Consider the following 23,080-nt stretch of genomic DNA (forward strand, 5'->3'; position numbering starts at 1 on the left):
CGTCTGAGCATAAATAAGTAAATGGTGTCTGTAGCTCTCTCATCAATGTTTCAGCTCTCTCTAATAACGTAGTTAAGGATTGTAGTAAACCAATCTTGGTAAACAAACCTTAAGCTTATTTTCCTTCCTGTTGACGATGACACCTGTAATCTGTTGGTCCATGAAGATTAAAATGGTGACAAGAAGAGCTGGGAGAGCAGCAGCCATGTATACCCACCAAGGGTTTCCTCCAAATGGGGGCACAACCCAACCTCGGTGAGGGCTTGTTGGCTGGAGGAAAATCAAACGATTGTATAAATAAGATGGTATGTCATAGATATTGTATATATGCACATATAGTAATGCTGAGGTTGTCTTGGCAGAACTCATCTTTTTTGGCATAGGATTGCATGTAACTTACTAATTACAAGTTGGTGTATTATCATAGTGCACAGAAGAAACACTGCCAAGCTCTAAGTGATCTGTACATAGCATGTACATACAGTAGGCCTTACGCACACGGCCGTGACGGGCTCCGCAAGTGGAGTCCGTCATGGCGACCCCCCAAAGCCCCCATACTTACCTCTGGATGCGCTGCGCGAGGTCCCACATGATGCTCCGGTGCGCATGACACTCTGGCAGTGTCATATGACACGTCAGCGGTGTACATTGAGCTATTAAGTTCAATAGAACCTAATAGCTGTGGAGAAACGCCGCGGACTTCCGCTGCGTTTTACGTGGTATAAATCCGGCCGTGGGTATTAGGCCTTAGGCTGCCTGTCCACAGGCGAGTTTTCATTGCGTTCCCCACGGTGCTAATCCGGCCATGAGGAGCGCAGTGAACGCTCTCCATAGCGTTGCTATGGAGAGTGCTTCCCCCTGTCCACGAGCGGAGAATCATTGCGATTCTCTGCTCATGGGTGGGAAATCGCAGCATGTTGCGATTTGCCGCGAATCTCCGCGGCCCTCCGCGGTCACCCAATCTGTCAGATAGGCTGACCAGCAGAGATCCGCCTGCCGGCTCCTGCTCCCAGGTGGCGGCTCCCGCAGTGGAGATCCACCACAGGATACCGCTACCCCCGTGGACAGACAGCCTAAGCATATATACTCTTTTTTTTCCTCCCTGCACTTCTTTTAATGCATGTATGTCATAATATTGTATTAACATATTTAGCACTTACTTTAAATTCACTAGGAACAAGAAGCTTTGGTGTATCAACCCCTACAAGGGCATCGATTCCACAGAAGATCAAAATTGATAGAATGATGGCAAAGTCACTGATGAGTTTTCTGGCCTGGAATTAAAGATAAATCAATGTTTAAGTCCAATTTTACATTTAAAACAAGCAAAAAAAAAGGATATAAAATCTACAAGCATCTACCCACTTGTGAATTTTTGTATGTTACTGAATAATGGAACGGAACAAAGTTAAATGACAACAGATTTACCGGCTATTTCTTATATATAATAAAACTAAGATAATAAGAAGAGAATTAGAGGATTTAACATTTATTTTATTTCCTTATTTTTTTCTTCTTTTCCATTAATTTAGCTATGTAAATAAAACAAATAATTTTAGTTTATTAAAATGCTGAACATTGCATATATTCCTCCATTGTCCTATATGTTTAACATACTTTTCTACCTATTAGAATACTGAGGTCCTTTCATTTGAGAAAATAAACGCTCCACAGGAAGTCACGTTGTATATATTGTAGAACATTCTCTTTACTTCTAAAAGTCCCGTTTTTATTTAACTGACCTCAAAAGTAAAAGTTTGATGTTGGGAAGCATTAGGTTTAGTGAACTTTCTATTACCTGATACTTTAATGAACTGGCTACAAGTAATGGCTGTATGCAGACTTTGTTTCAGAAGCTCCGCAGAGCCTTGGGTGATCACACACATTTCCGCCTAGGAAGACTGTGGTATCGCTTTCTGGATCACACACAAAGAAGGAACCGATGCAATTTAAAAGGGTCTGGCTCATTAGAGGAGAAGCTATTGTTAATATAGGCAGCCTAGGCATACTATTTTAGAATTCATGGGAACAAGAGATGTAAAGAGCCAGTTAATATTTGTACTTCTAACATAAATCCTAAAAGTCTGTGGCTACAGAAACCCTAGGCAACATTGGGGAAACGTTCATCCCATTACATATTTCTCCTGCAATGGATACATGATATTACATATCAACTAATCACATGAATGACCAACAATGTAATACATGGGGGGGAATGACATCCAAGCTCTGCACCCCCTATTGGTACCTCCCTGTTAGTCTGCTATACTGAATAAGAACCAATGTTGTTATCTAACTGAGAGATCCCAAGTGGAAGATCCTACTCTATGATGTCCATATGCTTTAAGAGGGCAAACGGAAAGGGGCAGCAGTGACAAGAACTTTAATCATGCATTGTGACATCACTTTATTCACTGTCCTTTCGTGGGTCTCCATCCCGTATGGAGCTCTACTGTTATGCAGTCTGAATTAGTTCCATAGCTTATTGCAGCCTATCTATAACTTGGAGAACAACAGTCAAGGATCTGTTGCCTGTTGTATTATTGTACATGCATAATATTCTGTGACTTAATGCATCTATCTATCTTTATCCATTTAGTTGAGCCAACTCCCAGACACTTTTCATCCCTCTCCACGTGATTCCATTTTGTACGGCTTCTTTCAGTTCGATCATTTGCATGTTGGTATCAGCGTTGATAGTATCAAGCCAGTATGTTCTTTGGCGGCCAGTTCTTTTGCCACTGCTCACTCAAGGCATTGTCCATGTTTCTAATGAATTAGCTTGCATTATGTTGGCAAAGTATGAGAGTCTCTTTTTCTTAATTCTGCCCTCCATTGAAAACTTTGGTGTGACGCGGTCCCGGACTGTTTTATTTGTGATCTTGATGGTCCAAGAAATTTGTAGTAGTTTCCTCCAGCACCATAGTTTGAAGGCATCAATCAGGTCCGTTTTCTGTTTCAGGTCTGTTTTCTGTTTTCCAACTCTCGCATCCATAAGTTGTGATTGGGAAGAACATTGCATAATGACAATTGAATGCAGTATTGTTATGTGTGTTATATACATTTAGAGTAACACACTACAACAATAGTCAAGTTAGTCCACAAATGGGTTGTTGTATGAAAATGCCCTTCACAAATGGATCATACGGTAGTAACATACTATTTTAGGCCAAAAGTAGACATATGTCATCCAGTTCAGCCTATTACCATACCCCCCCCCCCCCTTCATGTTGATCCAGAGGAAGGCAAAAAAAAAATGAGATAGAAGCCAATTTTCCCCATTTAAGGGAAAAAATTTCCTCCCCAACTCCAATCTTGCAATCGGATCTCTGACCCTTCTGAAGTAATTAGTTCCTTTTTATGAACTGATGAGAGAGTTGTTTCTTGCCAAGAATGAATGATAGCAATTAGAGAGCAATTACTCTTTCATTTATTATTATAAGTTGGCTTATCTTTATATTTTTATTAACTTCTGTCGCAAGATACTTACTTTGGTTGGGAAATAGCGGCTGGCTTTGAATTTTTTCAGAGCCATAGAGCATGTGTATGTGCCAAGGAACAAGATGAAGGACATTAACGTGACGTCAGGGACATATTTGCAGTTGTTGCCAACCAGTTGGCCACCATACTTCATGCATTCTTTCTTTGTTAGAGAAGACCAAAGAATTGTTTCATTGTGGTGCTGCAAATAGAAGACGTGCATAATATAACATATGATATACATAATAATTATTACACATCACCATACTATATATTTTTTCCTTGGTTTTATGAGCCATGACATAGGCCCCTCACAGACTAAGCCAGAGACCTACTGCATACTGATGAGGGGCAAACTCCAAGAAACAGACTGTCTATGCATGGTTTCTGGCTTGGTTTAATATTCCCAATCATTGAGGACTGTTTTTATAAGGTCACTTTGAATTGAAAGAATGCTGCCATTCAGTAGATGGCGCTGTAGAGGTATTTTTCCATCTTTGTGATTTGCATAAATTTCCCAGAGGAGCATTGCCTTATAAGTCTCCTTACTTAGCTTTTAGGTGTCCTCACACCCATTCTGGGTGCTCTCTTTTGGGAGAGACTATACCATCCCCTGTCATGACACCGCTTCTGACCCCACAGGAGACATGACACCACTTCTGACCCTAAAGGTTAGTTGTAATGTTTAGTCAAGCAGGCATTATTTGCAATGCAAAAGCTGTAACAGGGTAATATATGACACAACATTTATAGTACTGTTTTTCTCTTAGACTATAGAGGTCTCCCCACACTTCAAGTTCTGTACCCCCACTAGTTAGTCTGCTATATGGAATAGGAATTAATGGTAACATTTTAAGGTAACTAATAAAATCTTCTGTTCTTTACCGTGACACACATAACAGGACTGAAGATTGCAGTGTTGTCTTACCTGCATTGTATGCAGTATAGGCGAATATGGTTATGTTATGAATCTGATAGATTTCTTGTGATTGTCGCGATGCGAGTTACTAAGTGACCACCTCACATTCCCTTACTTTACATGCGATGTAGGCAGGATGACACTGCAATCATTGGACAAGTGACGTGTTGCGGTCAAAGTTGCTATGTAGCCTTAGCATAATTCAGAAAGTTAAAACTTCACTAAGAAGCTGTGTTGGAAGTATTATGAAAAAATGTCACTTTTTAAATAAACACAAAAAGTTAAATTAGGGTGGTTTTGTGCCTGTGTTGGGATTCCACTTTCCTTCTCCCTTCAGGAGGCAGAAAGGGGAATATTCGCAGATGAACTCTCCATCTTTGGAGGGAGCCGAACAGCGTCGGACGGACCATTGACTATAATGGGGTCCGTCCGCTTTCCACTTAGCTGGCCGGCTTTTGGAGGAAGAAAAAGTACTGCATGCAGGGCTTTTTCTTCTGGTATTTCCAAGTGGATCTATGACGGAACCTCGGTGATACCAGAGCAAGAAATGCAACATTGATTAACTGGAAGGACTGGCCATTTAGTAGTCATGGGGTAACAATCTCCGTGGGAGCTATGATGCAGAACTCTTGGGTGTTACTAGGTTTTATAAATAGATACAAATATATAAATGTCTCTATAGGCAGCAGAAGAGACAGTCCATTATTTTATACAGCTTCCCAGTGCTTTCTGTGGAAGTACTTACTGAATCCTCTGTGGTGGTAAGTGTGGTAGAAAGCAGGTCGAATGGGTATTCGGTAGTCTCATTAAATAGCGAACTGTTACCTAAAAAGAAAACAACACTTTAAATTGAACCCTGAAAATTACTGCAGATTATAATTAGCAAACCATGATGGACAATCCAATGAGCACACTCTATAAATTGCCTTAAAAAAAACACTCTATTCATTATGTTAAACCTGTATAATGTCTACAGCAGGGTCATAGATGTTGGTGCATGACAGAGATACAAAAACCACTAAAGAGAGAGTCCCTCTGTCACGTACCACCACTCTTCTTTAACGGGGTTGTCTCGCGAAATCAAGTGGGGTTATACACTTCTGTATGGCCATATTAATGCACTTTGTAATATACATCGTGCATTAAATATGAGCCATACAGAAGTTATCCACTTACCTGCTCCGTTGCTAGCGTCCCCGTCGCCATGGTTCCGTCTAATTTCGGTGTCTTCTTGCTTTTTTAGACGCGCTTGCGCTGTGCGGTCTTCTCCCTTCGGCTCCGCTCGGCAGCATCTGCGTTTTGGCTCCGCCCCCTTGTACGCGTCATCACGTAGCTCCGCCCCATGACGTGTGCCGGTTCCAGCCTCCTGATTGGCTGGAATCGGCACGTGACGGGGGCGGAGCTACGCGATGACGTGTACAAGGGGGCAGAGCCAAAACGCTGATGCTGCCGAGTGGAGCCGAAGGGAGAAGACCGCACAGCGCAAGCGCGTCTAAAAAAGCAAGAAGACACCGAAATTAGACGGAACCATGGCGACGGGGACGCTAGCAACGGAGCAGGTAAGTGGATAACTTCTGTATGGCTCATATTTAATGCACGATGTATATTACAAAGTGCATTAATATGGCCATACAGAAGTGTATAACCCCACTTGATTTCGCGAGACAACCCCTTTAAGATGGCACGTAGGCTAGAAAATGTACTTGCTGTGAAGAACAGTATTGTTAATAAAGATTTCCATTCCCATGGACACACCACAGTGTAATATAAGAATGTACTAGTTAATTGGGTTGTTTCTTTAATGACAAAATATTACAGTAAACACATAACTCATAGTGACTATTCTTATTTTTACTGTTACTGTTTTTGAATGTTTTCTCATACTTGATCAATGTAAACTTTGCTTTTGTTATGGAACAAATCTTTATTTTCCACAAGTTGGAAAACTTGGAGTGTTCATTCTTTCTTTTTTTTTCTAGAATAATGAACCATAATCACCACTTATAAATATAAACAGGAAATACAAATCATTTGTTGTACTTATATCTACTCTGGATTTGTTAGAGTTAATGGAAAAATTGGAATGAAAATTCTTGACATATTATATTATATATTTAATATACTTTAATACAGCAAATATAATGGTTGTATCTTTGGGAAGTGTCCAATCTACAAGGACGTTTCTCAGTAGAACAATCATGTTATCTAAATAACCTGTATTCATTTATGCATGTGGAGGTCTTGCAATGTCCTTGATCATAGAAATTAGCCAAATCAAGGGTATACATGCAGTAGAGGCAGAAGGTGCTGCTATGGGGTCTTGAAAAACAGCAGGCCTAGTCTTGGTTGGTCCAATCCATTTCATCTTAGGTGTAACTAGCCATGACTTTCCCCAAGGTCATAGATTAAGTTTAAGGGAGGTTGGGTTGTTGGTAGAGATGAGCGAGCATACTCGGTAAGGACAGATACTCGAGCGAGTATCGTCCTTACCGAGTACCTGCCAGCTCGCCCGCAAAGATTCGGGTGCCGGCGGGGGAGAGCGCGGGGGAATGGGAGGAAGATCTCTCTCTTCCCCCCACTCCCTGCTGCTTACTCCCGCAACACAACGCTCACCCACCCCAGGACCCGAATCTTTGCGGGCGAGCAGGCAGGTACTCGGTAAGGACGATAGTCGCTCGAGTATCTGTCCTTACCGAGTACGCTCACTCATCTCTAGTTGTTGGCACTCCCCCTTAACAACTAGCATTTGTAACAAATGCCAATCAAGCACTCACTAGTTGCCCTCCTGGGAAGAGCCTATACCCAACTCTCATCTCTGGATGAACTAAATTGTCAGAAAACAATGGGGTGTGGAATTTGTCCAAGAGTTAAGGAAAAGGGATAGTTTGAGCTTTGCCATTAGCCCGCCTTTCTTTTTTGTAGGCCACTGATCTTAACATTAAAAATGTGGGTAAGTTGGGGGCCTGCCACCTAGTTCCTTGGACTTGCTACTTTGAGTAGTGTGATATTTCATTTTTTGCTCTCTAATAATGCTAGGATGTTGTATTTAGTTATAAATGACTTTACTATGAGTCTGTGTGATCTTTACATATACAGTATGTAGGTGCACTGCTTACATTCCTATTCGCACTCCCTTATGTACTGTAAGTCTGAAGTAGTACATTGAATATGATGTATAGACATATACCACAAATCGGGTAGCTGGACAAGTTTAATTATAAAGCACCAGTTAACATCTTAGCATTACATAAGCAGGAAGATGTTAATGCTTACTTAATTCCGGTGGGAGACAAGCACAACTAAATAGGGTGACATCACCCACTCTGTAATGTGAGTTGATGGGGTAATAATCCGTAAACTTGATCATCTTCTTAAAAGCATCATAAATGAAGATGAAGCTGATGAGACAGGCAAACCCTTCTTCTGTAAAACGTGTGAAGTACTTGACAAGTGAGCTAGCATCTGTGGCCACTAGGATGAGGCATAAGAAAGCTGACCACAGGCCAATCCACAAGCGAAACTCCAAGTAATCAAAGCCATTATCTCTGGAAAATAAAGCCATGAGTGAGGTCATCTAATATGAAGAACATAATTGAAAATAGATAATACGGAGACTAATAATCAGAATAAAAGCATATTTATAAAATACTAGCTAACTGTGATACTTATCAATCCGTTATTTCTCACAATCGCTATGCTACAGTCTATATAGATGGTGCAATAATAGTGAAAATAGTCACTTACCTGCTGAAATTGAATAAAAGCCTTTCAAACACAAGGACAGGGCCCGTACTACTCAGAATTGTTAGCGGTTGGCCAGCAAGAAGGCAAAAAACAGCACCTGAGACTGCAGTGCCCAGGAAGCTCTCCAGTACACCCTAAGGAAATAGAATAGCATCGGAAGTCACGCTATATTAAAAGAAGCTGTGCAATATCCCATATAAACCACAGGAAAGTAACAAATCTATACGAAAGTGCATCATAACTGAATGCTTATAAGGGAAGTTCCACAGGGGGCCGATTTGCCACAGAATTTCTGCACGGACACTCCACATAGATATTCTGCAGCATTTACAGTATTTTTGAAAATCTCATCCACAAACTGCAGAAATAACCTGCACAAAATTGACAAGTGGTGCAGAATTCAATTCCACTGCATGTCTATTTTATCACCGTTTCTGCGGCAGAATTCACCTCTTCTCAATGAGAATCAACTGTGAATTTTGCACAGGAATACGTGATAAAACCTGCTTCGAAATCCACACCCAATAGGGCGGGTTTGGAGGTAGACTTTCCACTGCTGATCTGCAATAGAATACCCCCTGAGGACATTCTGCTGCAGATCAGCCCCCATGTGGACCAAGCCAAAGAATCTATTTAAATACTACCATTGTATGTAATAAAGGATTACTTTACTCATTATTGAGAAATGCAAGTGACAAGCTCTGTCACCAAAAGTGAAAATATAATGCCTACAGGGGGTGGACAAAAATATGAAATGCCTGGGATTTTAACCATTAACACTGAGCTACCCTTTTGACCCCTACTTGGCTGAGAACTTTCCAGACAAATTAGTGTTTACTTCACCTCTTGCCCTGCTCTATGTGGTTTTGGGAGCAGCTGGCAACAGCAGCTTAGTGGCTGATACCCCTGACCAATGAATCCTTGTTGCTCGGGTAAATGTTCACTTCTACGCGGCATCATCAGTCATATTACCTCCACTTAAAATTGGACTCTACATCTCTTATTGGAATATGATATATAATCCCATGTAACATAAGGCATGCATTTTGTACTGTGTTTCCATATTTTTGTCCACCCCCTGTATATGCTGGGTAGCTGTTATTTGATATTATATATTGTCAAGAACAATATACTGAACTCATATCCAATATCTTTAAGAAAATAAATAGTGTTGTCCTTTTTCATTCTTCAACTGTAAATTGAATCATAGACCGTGTCACAACTGACGGCAAATTCCATTGACTTAAAGTACTGTACTCATGAAAGCAGACATTGAAGTATATTAAGGACATGCCATGAATAAGAACGGCAGTGTTGGAAATGCCTTGGCCTAGTCCCTGGTTTGTATGTCTGTTGCCTTTTACATTTTCCATTCATTAATAAACATTGTGCATTTATGTCTCCTGTCCTGGATCTCACCTTTAGAGAACTTGTAGATTGTTTAAATTAAGTTTTTTTGTTAAATAGGGTGACATCACCCACCCTGTGAGTTAATTGTGTAATAATTAGAGATGAGCGAGCACCAAAATGCTCGGGTGCTCGTTACTCGAGACGAACTTTTCGCGATGCTCGAGGGTTCGTTTCGAATAACGAACCCCATTGAAGTCAATGGGCGACCCGAGCATTTTTGTATATCGCCGATGCTCGCTAAGGTTTTCGTTTGTGAAAATCGGGGCAATACAAGAAAGTGATGGGAACGACACAGCAACGGATAGGGCAGGCGAGGGGCTACATGTTGGGCTGCATCTCAAGTTCCCAGGTCCCACTATTAAGCCACAATAGCGGCAAGAGTGGGCCCCCCCCCTCCCAACAACTTTGACTTCTGAAAAGCCCTCATTAGCAATGCATACCTTAGCTAAGCACCACACTACCTCCAACAAAGCACAATCACTGCCTGCATGACACTCCGCTGCCACTTCTCCTGGGTTACATGCTGACCAACCCCCCCCCCACGACCCAGTGTCCACAGCGCACACCAAACTGTCCCTGCCCAGCCTTCAGCTGCCCTCATGCCACACCACCCTCATGTCTATTTATAAGTGCGTCTGCCAGAGGAAAAGCAGGCACACACTGCAGAGGGTTGGCACGGCTAGGCAGCGACCCTCTTTAAAAGGGGCGGGGCGATAGTCCACAATGCTGTACAGAAGCAATGAGAAATGCAATCCTGTGCCACCTCCATCTGGAGCTGCACACGTGGGCATAGCAATGGGGAACCTATGTGCCACACACTATTCATTCTGTCAAGGTGTCTGCATGCCCCAGTCAGACCGTGTTTTTTTTTTTAAATAGTCACAGGCAGGTACAACTCAGCAATGGGAATTCCGTGTGCACCCACAGCATGGGTGGCTCCCTGGAACCCACCGGCGGTAGATAAATATATCCCATTGCATTGCCCATCACAGCTGAGGTAATAAATTCATGTTTAATGCAGGTGGTCTTCGGCCCACACTGCATGCCCCAGTCAGACTGGGGTTCTTTAGAAGTGGACACATGTAGTTACAACTCCCTGTGGACCCACAGCATGGGTGGGTGCCAGGAAGCCACCGGCGGTAGATAAATATATCCCATTGCATTGCCCATCACAGCTGAGGTAATAAATTCATGTTTAATGCAGGTGGGCTTCGGCCCACACTGCATGCCCCAGTCAGACTGGGGTTCTTTAGAAGTGGACACATGTAGTTACAACTCCCTGTGGACCCACAGCATGGGTGGGTGCCAGGAAGCCACCGGCGGTAGATAAATATATCCCATTGCATTGCCCATCACAGCTGAGGTAATAAATTCATGTTTAATGCAGGTGGGCTTCGGCCCACACTGCATGCCCCAGTCAGACTGGGGTTCTTTAGAAGTGGACACATGTAGTTACAACTCCCTGTGGACCCACAGCATGGGTGGCTCCCTGAAACCCACCGGCAGTACATAAATATATCCCATTGCAGTGCCCAACACAGCTGATGTTGCGTGAGCTGTAATGCAGGTGGGAAAAAAATTAATTTGATTACACTGTAGGCGAGGGCCCCCAAAAATTGGTGTACCAACAGTACTAATGTACCTGAGAAAAATTGCCCATGCCCAACCAAGAGGGCAGGTGAAACCCATTAATCGCTTTGGTTAATGTGTGGCTTAATTGGAAACTAGGCCTGGAGGCAGCCCAGTAAAAATAAAAATTGGTGGAGGTGAAAGTTTCAACGCTTTAATGAGCATTGAAACGTATAAAAATTGTTTAGAAAAATTATTTGACTGAGCCTTGTGGGCCTAAGAAAAATTGCCCGTTCGGCGTGATTACGTGAGGTTTCAGGAGGAGGAGCAGGCGGAGGAGGAGGAATATTATACACAGATAGATGAAGCAAAAAGGTCCCCGTTTTGGATGGTGATAGAGAACGATGCTTCCAGACGCGGGTGCAGCCTACGTATTGTTTAGGTATCGCTGCTGTCCGCTGGTAGAGAAGAGAAGTCTGGGGAAATCCAGGCTTTGTTCATCTTGATGAGTGTAAGCCTGTCAGCACTGTCGGTTGACAGGTGTGTACGCTTATCCGTGATGATTCCCCCAGCCACACTAAACACCCTCTCTGACAAGACGCTAGCCGCAGGACAAGCAAGCACCTCCAGGGCATACAGCGCGAGTTCAGGCCACGTGTCCAGCTTCGACACCCAGTAGTTGTAGGGGGCAGAGGCGTCACCGAGGATGGTCGTGCAATCGGCTACGTGCTCCCTCACCATCCTTTTACAGTGCTCCCGCCAACTCAGCCTTGACTGGGGACCGGTGACACAGTCTTGCTGGGGAGCCATAAAGCTGTCAAAGGCCTTAGAGAGTGTTCCCCTGCCTGCGCTGTACATGCTGACTGATCTCTGCGCCTCCCCTGCTACCTGGGCCGCGGAAATGCGCCTTCGGCCACTAGCGCTGTCGGATGGGCAGTTTACCATCAGTTTGTCCACCAGCGCCCTGTGGTATAGCATCATTCTTGAACCCCTTTCCTCTTCGGGAATGAGAGTGGAAAGGCTCTCCTTATAACGTGGGTCGAGCAGTGTGTACACCCAGTAATCCGTAGTGGCCAGAATGCGTGTAACGCGAGGGTTACGAGAAAGGCAACCTAACATGAAGTCAGCCATGTGTGCCAGGGTACCTGTACGCAACACATGGCTGTCCTCACTCGGAAGATCACTTTCAGGATCCTCCTCCTCCTCCTCCTCCTCTGGCCATACACGCTGAAAGGATGACAGGCAAGCTGCATCTGTACCCTCAGCAGTGGGCCAAGCTGTCTCTTCCCCCTCCTCCTCATGTTCCTCCCCCTCCTCCTCCTCCTCCTCCTCCTCCTCCTCCTCCTCCTCTGGCCATACATGCTGAAAGGATGACAGGCAAGCAGCATCTGTCCCCTCAGCAGTGGGCCAAGCTGTCTCTTCCCCCTCCTCCTCATGCTCCTCCCCCTCCTCCTCAACGCGCTGAGATATAGACATGAGGTTGCTCTGACTATCCAGGGACATACTGTCTTCCCCCGCCTCCGTTTCCGATTCCAAAGCCTCTGCCTTTATGCTTTGCAGGGAACTTCTCAAGAGGCATAGCAGAGGAATGGTGACGCTAATGATTGCAGCATCCCCGCTCACCATCTGGGTAGACTCCTCAAAGTTTCCAAGGACCTGGCAGATGTCTGCCAACCAGGCCCACTCTTCTGTAAATAATTGAGGAGGCTGACTCCCACTACGCTGCCCATGTTGGAGTTGGTATTCCACAATAGCTCTACGCTGCTCATAGAGCCTGGCCAACATGTGGAGCGTAGAGTTCCACTGTGTGGGCACGTCGCACAGCAATCGGTGCAGTGGCAGATGAAACCGATGTTGCAGTGTCCGCAGGGTGGCAGCGTGCGTGTGGGACTTGCGGAAATGTGCCCAGAGCTGGCGCACCTTTCCGAGCAGGTATGACAAGTGTGGGTAGCTTTTCAGAAAGCGCTGAACCACCAAATTAAAGACATGGGCCAGGCATGGCACGTGCGTGAGTCTGCCGAGCTGCAGAGCCGCCACCAGGTTACGGCCGTTGTCACACACGACCATGCCCGGTTGGAGGCTCAGCGGCGCAAGCCAGCGGTCGGTCTGCTCTGTCAGACCATGCAGCAGTTCGTGGGCCGTCTGACTCTTCTCTCCTAAGCTGAGTAGTTTCAGCACGGCCTGCTGACGCTTGCCCACTGCTGTGCTGCCACGCCGCGTGACACCGACTGCTGGCGACGTGCTGCTGCTGACACATCTTGATTGTGAGACAGAGGTTGCGTAGGAGGAGGAGGAGGAGGAGGGTGGTTTAGTGGAGGAAGCATACACCCTGCAGATACCACCACCGAGCTGGGGCACGCAATTCGGGGGGTGGGTAGGACGTGAGCGGTCCCAGGCTCTGACTCTGTCCCAGCCTCCACTAAATTCACCCAATGTGCCGTCAGGGAGATATAGTGGCCCTGCCCGCCTGTGCTTGTTCACGTGTCGGTTGTTAAGTGGACCTTGGCAGTAACCACGTTGGTGAGGGCGCGTACAATGTTGCGGGAGACGTGGTCGTGCAGGGCTGGGACGGCACATCGGGAAAAGTAGTGGCGACTGGGAACCGAGTAGCGCGGGGCCGCCGCCGCCATCATGCTTTTGAAAGCCTCCGTTTCCACAAGCCTATACGGCAGCATCTCCAGGCTGATCAATTTGGCAATGTGCACGTTTAACGCTTGAGCGTGCGGGTGCGTGGCGGCGTACTTGCGCTCGCGCTCAAACAGTGGCGCTAGCGACGTCTGGACGCTGCGCTGAGAGACATTGGTGGATGGGGCCGAGGACAGCGGAGGTGAGGGTGTGGGTGCAGGCCAGGAGACGGTAGTGCCTGTGCCCTGAGAGGGGGGTTGGATGTCAGTGGCAGGTTGGGGCACAGGGGGAGAGGCAGTGATGCAAACCGGAAGCGGTGAACGGCCTTCGTCCCACCTTGTGGGGTGCTTGGCCATCATATGCCTGCGCATGCTGGTGGTGGTGCCTCCCCAGCTGATCTTGGCGCGACAAAGGTTGCACACCACTGTTCGTCGGTCGTCAGGCGTCTCTGTGAAAAACTGCCACACTGTAGAGCACCTTGACCTCTGCAGGGTGGCATGGCGCGAGGGGGCGCTTTGTGAAACAGTTGGTGGATTATTCGGTCTGGCTCTGCCTGTACCCCTGGCCACCGCACTGGCTCGGCCTGTGCCCACACCCTGACTTGGGCCTCCGCGTCCTCGCCCGCGTCCACGTCCTCTAGGCCTACCCCTACCCCTCAGCATGCTGTATTACCAGTAGTGCAGAAACAGAACGCTGTAATTAAATGTGCCGCTTATTGGCCTGTGGTTGGAGGCTGACTTCGCTTACGGAACGCCAGGAAATAATTTTGCGCAAGCCTGCTGTAACACTTAGCTGGCTGCGTATGATTTTGTTGTAGAACTACTACACCCAGCACACACAGACCCAGAACACTGAGCACAGTGACAGGCAGGCCAAATAGATTTTTTGCCCAATATTTTTTAGAAAAGGCCCACTGCCTATATTCAATCAATAATATGTCTTCTGTCCCTGCCTCCACACTTCTGTCCCTAGGGTATGTCACAGAACTGCAGAGTGTTGCACTGTTAACTGCAACACAGCGGTGATTTCAGAGCCCAGACAGAGCCAGGAAATAATTTTGCGCAAGCCTGCTGTAACACTTAGCTGGCTGCGTATGATTTTGTTGTAGAACTACTACACCCAGCACACACAGACCCAGAACACTGAGCACAGTGACAGGCAGGCCAAATAGATTTTTTGCCCAATATTTTTTAGAAAAGGCCCACTGCCTATATTCAATCAATAATATGTCTTCTGTCCCTGCCTCCACACTTCTGTCCCTAGGGTATGTCACAGAACTGCAGAGTGTTGCACTGTTAACTGCAACACAGCGGTGATTTCAGAGCCCAGACAGAGCCAGGAAATAATTTTGCGCAAGCCTGCTGTAACACTTAGCTGGCTGCGTATGATTTTGTTGTAGAACTACTACACCCAGCACACACAGACCCAGAACACTGAGCACAGTGACAGGCAGGCCAAATAGATTTTTTGCCCAATATTTTTTAGAAAAGGCCCACTGCCTATATTCACCTGGACGTTGGTAGATGGGCCAAAGTAATTTGATCAAATTATATACTAAGAACCTTGCATTATTTAATGTGGTTAGATTATAGGTTTGTATACCTCTGATAGTGAATTTATTTTGCGTGCTGCTGCCAATTTTGGTTTCTGCCTTTACTGTATGTTGCAGCCATGGTTTAGCGTGCACCTATACATTTCTATTGGGATATATTTCCAATGGGTAGTGCTGACCCCCCCTTTTTTCCCTTTCTATACAAATATTGTGAAGCTTTGGCTGCCTTCACTGGGTCGTGCACACCTGCCGCCCATCTACCTCCTGTCCCTCCTATTGGAACATCTATATAGTATCCTACCCTCCCCGGTTTTATTTGCAGGCTTAGTCCCAAGAGAGGAGCATTTTGAGAGGTAGGAACTCAGCTTTCCCAGGTTAAGATATCCACCTGGTATTAATGTTAGGACCCATCTGAGAGCTTGGTCACCTGGACGTTGGTAGATGGGCCAATGTAATTTGATCAAATTATATACTAAGAACCTTGCATTATTTAATGTGGTTAGATTATAGGTTTGTATACCTCTGATAGTGAATTTATTTTGCGTGCTGCTGCCAATTTTGGTTTCTGCCTTGAGATATATATCTTGCACGCCACTATGTATATTAAAAAAATATTAATATTTTAATATCTTGTTTTCACTCTGGGCATTAAGTCTACACAAAAAGGCTGTCACCTTCTGTTCTTTGCAGCAAAGCTCATGAGCTATAGGAATAATGGAAAGGAAGAGACTCATTGGCTTTTATTGGAGAGTGTTTTCGGCTTGCTGTGACATGTACAGATGTCACTGTGCAAGGAGGGGAGGAGGTGAGCTGTGAACATTTATTGTGAATGGGGAATCCTGTATCATCTATACATGGGTGTTACCTTACATTGTAATCTTGCCTGTGGTTATAATGAGATGATAGCTAAAAAAATTTCTCTACAGAATAAGAAGTGTCATCCAATTATGAGGCTTAATGGTCAAAACTACAACACATTAAGATTTTAGAAATGATGTTTTCATTTTTTTTTTTACATTGTGTTGTAGAAAACTAACAGCAAAAATGTGAAAAAAAAGGATAGCATAAAAATGTGATTTAGGCCTCATGTCCACATACGGGTTGGATTCTGCCTGTGGGAGCCCATAGCGGGAGCCAACCCTGCCAGCGGCCGAGGACACTTTTTTACCTGTGCAGGTCTTCTGCGTGCACATCCGGATCTTCTTTATTCTGTACCACGGATGCGAGCGGGAGCACCACGTACATGCACAGTACTTTTTTTTTTCGAACTTCTGCTTTCCTGCGGTATCCGCCCGTTATCAGACGACTTCCATTTACTTCAATTGAAGCCGTCTATGCAGGATCCGCAGCAAAATGTAGCATCCTGTGAATTGTTTTCCGGGCCAGAAGGTCCGTAAATCAAATCCGCATGCTTTAATTAATGGGTGGCTTGAGTTGCAGATGGACTCCGCAATTCAAATCTGCCTGTGGACATGAGGCCTTAGACAGTAGGTAATTCTTTTGATGACACATTCTCCCTGAACGTGTATATATATCTGGAGTGCCAACAGTTGGACTTACTTGGAGAGCACCGAATATTGTACAACAATGGTAAATAGTTATATTTTCTCTCTTCCATTACCTCAATAGTACAACTTGGTAAGGCCTGTACTGATGACACATATCAGACACACAAGTGCTGCTTGCTCCATTTTTATATTTGATACCAATCACAGTGTATTTTTATCCAATATATATGTCCTGTTACCGTTTCAAAAGCTTCCCATGGTGCCATTGCTTAGATATTAATACCTGCATATTTTCTGTGGCATCTCCAAGAAGTCCACCAAAAGTAATAGCATTGGTCACAGTTCCCAAGTAAATGAAAAGTATGGTTGAAAGTGACTGGATACTTAATGCATCATAAAAGTCACTGGCAAAAAAGGGCGCTTTTCTTTTGATGTCTTCAACTAACCCACCACAAAACCTGTTGACATAAAAAATAGTAAATTTATTAAAGGATACTAAAGGTGGCATCTGCAGTATGTTTATAGAGAAAACATGATTGACTTTACAAGCACCAATGAAAATGAGCCAATACACATTTAAATGTCCTTTACATTATACTGTATATCATGCAATATATATTCTGCACAAAGCTATTAACTCCTGCTGATGGGAAAGTATTGCAAACTCTCATCAACAGTACTCAAGAACAGACTAAGGACTGCTGAGATGTTGCGTGGAGGTCTTCTTCTTTTTCGAAAGGAAAGCTAGCTGAGGACAATCAGGCTAAAAACCATAGAACTATGTAGTGCCAAAATAATAATAAAATACAATGCCAGATAATAACAGTGCCCAGGCCCAGGAAAATACATGTGAGTAGCTATGCATAGATATTTCTGTGTGCAGATGATTGGGGCCACACAGAATGCCATTTTGGGCTGCATGTGGCTTTCTGTCTGCATGTTGTGCACCCCTGGTCTAAAACATAAAGAACATCTACTACTATATAACTGACCGCCCAGTCCTCAGCAGCTCCGGTGAGTCACCATGTCCTCCACCTCCATGACCAGCATCGTGTGGAGTGTCGCCATTCATCTGTATACTTTCTCCACCTGCGTATAAGTTTTTCCTGTGGGTAGAACAATAGTAATAGTTGTCAAAAATATACATACACAGATATACATTATCTACAAACAGCTGAGGTTTCATAATCATAAAAGATGGAAAGTGTGTCTATATTTATATTAAATAATTTGCTAGAGAAAAAGGATACTACATGTATCCGCTCCTAGGGTATGTTCTAGCTGCATTAAACAAAAGCATAAAATATATAAGTATAATCCAGAACTGCATGGTGTACCTCTTATCAGAGGACGGAAGAGACTTTGGCGGTTCTATTCTTATTGTAGGGTCCCATTCACCAGGTGGAAGCACAATAACCTCATCCAAGAATTCATCAATTCCAGCAATCAGGTCCTGCCTGTCCTTTGCTTTATAGGCAATATCATGGAATACCTTAAATTATATAAATACAGTATTTTTATAAAAACGTCCACAAATATTTTACTGGTGTAGAGAACAAAAAAATCTTTACAAATCTTAACTGGACAGGATGCCAAAAGTGAAAAAAGAAATTCATTATACAGATGATCGCTGTGGGTTCTAGCAACATCAAGGACATCCAGGTTTATTTTTATGTCTTGTCTACGATGACTAATGCTTAGGTCCAATTTTTTTTTTCTGTACGTTAAGGAAAGAAATCTTGGTGTTATTCCTTTATGGGTTCCACTATGTCAAATAAAAGTTGGCACTAAAGGCTATTCCTTAACCCTTTTTCATCCTACTCAAATTGGCAACACAATAACAATATGAATAGTTTTAGGAAACAAATTATATAGTTCTAATAAATATGCATCTTCAATTAGGAAATAAAGATACCTCATCAGACATTAAGGTGGCTATACTTCTTCCAATCTCATGATATGACTTGGCTTTTCCTTTTGGTCCCAGTAGGATAAAAAGGAATCTGAAAGGAGAATGAAAGAAAAGAGAGGAATGAAATAGAATTGTAACCTATTATAAAATCTAAACATATAATTAACATTCTAATTAAACACACTGTATATTTTTGAGATAGTTTTACATTTGGTATGATGAAGGAAAAATAAAAAATCCTACCCAATTTCTCTTGAGGTGTATGGCCTCAAGAGAAATTGGGTAGGACTAGTGTTAAGTGCATTAGACACTTTCCTGTTTAAGATTTACCTAGTGGACCCGGTACGTGGACCATGAAGTGGTGGCAAGTTCTCTTTAAGCACAACTGTTTTTTAAGAAACCTATTGTAAATTAGGAAGTCTCTAAGACTTAGGACATAGTCTCCCCAACCTAAACAGTTCCACATTGGGATTTCACCTAGTGTATGTGACTTTAGGGCCCTTTCACAAGGGACAATTGTTGGGCGCTAAAGTGCCTGACAGTTGTCCCAGCAATCAGTCCTGTGCTTTCACATAGGAGCGACGATCACTCAGTAAATAGAGTTTACATGGCCCGATTGTTCAGTTTTTATTCCTGCAGAAACTGAACGATGGGTGATAAGCCAACAAATTATTGTTCGTCTATGAGAATCTGAACAATTATAAAAATGAATACAAAGCTACTGCATAATTAAGAATAAAAATCAAGATTTTGACAGGTTGTCTTTAGGAAAAGTGGATTTCCACTGCAAAATCATCTTGTCTAATGTTTTGCTAGTTAAACAGAATTTCAACTTTAAAACAGTATACCTCTCTTTCTAACTTGGTAGGAAAGTGAAGTTAAAATGTGTAATTTAGGCAGTCACTTATTTTAGAATAATAATCATAGACCATGTACTCAACTGTTGCATGAACATTGCACAAATTGAGTCCAGCAAAAGACACGATTCGACGGAACCACTACAAAAACTAGCATCTGCCCACAACAAAGAAATGGTGGGATCATAAGCCTGAAAAAGTGGTTCAAACTGACAGTTTTGGCCCTTTACATGTCCGATTTGACCATCATTGAAAAGAAAATGGTGTGGCTTGTCGACATTGCTGTAACTGGTGATGGCAGGGCCAATAAGAATCAACAACAGAAAACAGTCAAACATAAAGATTTGAAGGTCAAAATACAGTGACTCGGACACAGACCAGCAGTGATGGACCCAGTGGTAATTGGGTCACTGCCTAAAGGCCTTGACTTGCAACAACTCAATATCGACAACATTAACATGTGTCAGTTACAAAAAGCATCACTCCTGGGCTCTACACTCATGTTACGCCTATACATAATGTAATATTAGGTTCATGGGTAATTTCCGATGCGTTATGAAGATGAACTACTAAGCTGTGTACTCGTGCTTGTGTCGTTCTGTTTCTTTGCGTTTAATACTTTAATAATAATAACTTATTGTTATTATTATTTTCATTACTAAATTGACAACAAAAGAATAAAGACATTATACCTATTTTAAAATTATGAAAGCTGTTTACCCCCAAACCCAATACCGATCTACTCGCTCCTCTTTATAGTTACATAATTACATAGTACAGTTGAGAAAAGACCTCTCTATCAAGTTCAAACATAGAATGGAACAACAAACCACAGCAACTGTAATAAACCAGTCTCTCCATAATGAGATCTGATCTGTTCATAATACACCACATTTGTATTGAATTTTCTTACAAACAGTAAATTCCTATCTTTATAACTAGTGTGATATTGAGCACTGCGCTCCTTGGCTTTTAGTTGGCATTTATAATAGCGGATGAGAGCTTTACACAAATGGCTGCTTGCAGAATGTTTTGACTTTCTGCTAAACACATTGCTCTCCAGGGATTTACGTATCGGATTTTCACCGGATTCAGACAATGTAAATGGCTCCACATTTCTGACAAATGTAAATTTAATTGAATTGTTAAATCACAGATAAAATGTGGTGCTAAAGACAACAATTACATGATGGATTTTTGAAAAAAAAAATCATACATTAAAAGCACAAGGCCCGATTTCCCTTAATACCGTGCATTAGAGTATTTGTGTTTCATTATTTTTACCATCCCTACAACATTCTGCCTGAAAATTCCCTGAGAAGAGGTTTTGTAAAATTAAATTTAGCCTAAAAATTGTATATAAAGATTTAAAATATCATGTTACTGTAAATTGAAAACAAAACTTTTTCAAGGAAAAAGGGTTGTATCCATTTTCAGGAGAAATGCATATACACTCCTTTCAAGGTCATACAGACCTCCTCCTTAGTACTTGCTGGCAAACATCAATCTCATGTGATTACATATGTCTACAGGTTGCACCTTATACCCAATTTTTTAACCACTTTTGTTCTTGTCTAAATGTCTACCCAGGAGGGTATGACAGTACTTGAGGTCAGCTGCACCTACCATATGTAGGGATTACTCCTCTATTCAAAATTTTTTATTTACCCATCACTCTTCAAAAAAAGGTTATAATCCTTAATTTCTTCTTCCATTTTCCATCGGGGTCATTCTACCATCCTTTTACTATCTTGCCCATGGTAATTACAGTGTAAGTGATAAGCCTCTAGTCTAATTACCAGCTAATATTCTTACTGCAAATCTGGAGGTTATCAATGTGTCTTAAGGAGCATGAGGGCATCTAGATCAAAGCAGGGATGGATGGCAACATATAGGAGATGAGGTCCATTTATACTTCAAAAACACAAGTGTAAATAAGCCTAGAAAGAAATGTTTTCTTACTGTGATGAAATTGTGTAAAGATTTGAACTGTTTAATATGCATTTAATACAAGTTACTACCACCCATACTTTCTTGGTAGGCCAGTTTGAAATTGTATGTTGACACAGACTAACTTTTTCAGACTCATTCTTCCCTGCTCAATTGAAAAAAAAAAATCACAATTGTTCGACAAATTCTCTTGCCAGACAATTTTGATACTGAATAGACCACAGAGGAAGTAAAATGACTACATGACTCTACCTTGTGGGTACAGGAACCTCTGTGAGGGATCCAAACATTACTGCATCTTTTAACCGGACAAATGCAATGAAAGGATTCTCCAAGAAGTCAACTTCTCCAACAAGGACATTGGAGGCTTCAGCATCTCTTGGCAGTTTCTTCATGAATTTGTTCTTTAGCTAAGAAGTAAATAGAAACATATCATGGGTCAGTTGCATAATACATTTTCTATATTGGAAAAGTGTGTATCAAGGATTCCTTTATATATAGCTCAGTGCCAGCTAACGATGGAATATTACATATGGTAGAAAACAAGTCACCAAACCTTTGAACATGCATGAGTGCATGCAAAGGTATGAACATGAACTTCCCTATATACACAGTAATAGCCACGATCTCGTCTACAGTATTTTCCATACATGAGTGCAAAAACAAGCAAGAAGATGTTGAACCAACATTGACCACAATGTGAAATATCAGTAGAAATCATCAAACATGTCACAAGACAAAGCATAACACTTGTTGTTGATCTCAACCATTGCACAAGAAGGCTTGGAAATATTTCTATTACTGCAGAAAAGAAAAAAACTTATACTTGATGAACCTATTTGGAGCACCACATAAAGAAAGGACCAAAAATTCTAAAACCTGTTAAACGTTGTCCACAGTTTTCTAATGACTCTTTTTTTGACATAGGATAGTTTTCCTTTTTTGAATTAGACAATTCTCAGCTTAGGAAGTCACTGTATACTGAAGAATCACCTAATTTGCTTGTGCATTTTAGTTTCTTCCAAGAACACAGTGCATGGTTGGATGTCATTAAGAAATATGGATGTCAGTTTGTTTAGGTTTCATATAGTAAACACTATATCCAGCCTATACTGGGATCAGCATAGACAATGATCAATGTATGAGTTTGTCATGGTCTGTGGCCATGGCATACATACTCAAGTTCCCTTCCTCAGACATACAACTCCGGTGTTTGTAAGTGTTGCGGAATAAGTTGGAGCTACACAAATAAATATTATTATTTTTGTGTGCTCTAACTGGAACTGTGGCCCAGAGGGCATGCAGCCACAATCTTAAAGGGCCAGTACACATCTCCCAAATACCTCCTCTCTCCAGTTGTCAAAACGACATTTGGCTACTCTCAATGTCTTTCCTCTCTTGCTCCTGACTCTGGCTTTTTACGCTACTGTCTGCTGCCTGTCCTGACCTCCAGCCTGATTTACCATACTGAACCTGTTTTCTGTGACCCAGTCTTTGAGTCATTCCTCGTACTATTGTTTCCTCAACCCAGATTGTCTGACTACGCTCTTGTTC

General features: G+C 42.8%; 1 protein-coding gene across 3 annotated transcripts in view; it reads right to left on the reverse strand.

The window, feature by feature from the left end:
* Window positions 1-23,080, reverse strand: part of SLC4A4 (solute carrier family 4 member 4) — a 319,472-nt gene that overhangs the window by 38,268 nt on the left and 258,124 nt on the right. For all 3 annotated transcript variants that reach the window (XM_066574071.1, XM_066574073.1, XM_066574072.1), the window contains exons 8-18: window positions 21,779-21,936; window positions 18,723-18,810; window positions 18,145-18,299; window positions 17,800-17,913; window positions 17,091-17,265; window positions 8,144-8,277; window positions 7,673-7,944; window positions 5,145-5,224; window positions 3,491-3,682; window positions 1,161-1,274; window positions 109-270 (exon numbers count right to left, since the gene is read on the reverse strand). In XM_066574071.1, the coding sequence (XP_066430168.1) occupies window positions 109-270; window positions 1,161-1,274; window positions 3,491-3,682; window positions 5,145-5,224; window positions 7,673-7,944; window positions 8,144-8,277; window positions 17,091-17,265; window positions 17,800-17,913; window positions 18,145-18,299; window positions 18,723-18,810; window positions 21,779-21,936 (1,644 nt within the window). The remainder of the gene's footprint in view (window positions 1-108; window positions 271-1,160; window positions 1,275-3,490; window positions 3,683-5,144; window positions 5,225-7,672; window positions 7,945-8,143; window positions 8,278-17,090; window positions 17,266-17,799; window positions 17,914-18,144; window positions 18,300-18,722; window positions 18,811-21,778; window positions 21,937-23,080) is intronic.

The sequence above is a fragment of the Eleutherodactylus coqui genome, chromosome 7, assembly GCF_035609145.1.
Source record: "Eleutherodactylus coqui strain aEleCoq1 chromosome 7, aEleCoq1.hap1, whole genome shotgun sequence".
NCBI classification, from domain to species: domain Eukaryota; kingdom Metazoa; phylum Chordata; class Amphibia; order Anura; family Eleutherodactylidae; genus Eleutherodactylus; species Eleutherodactylus coqui.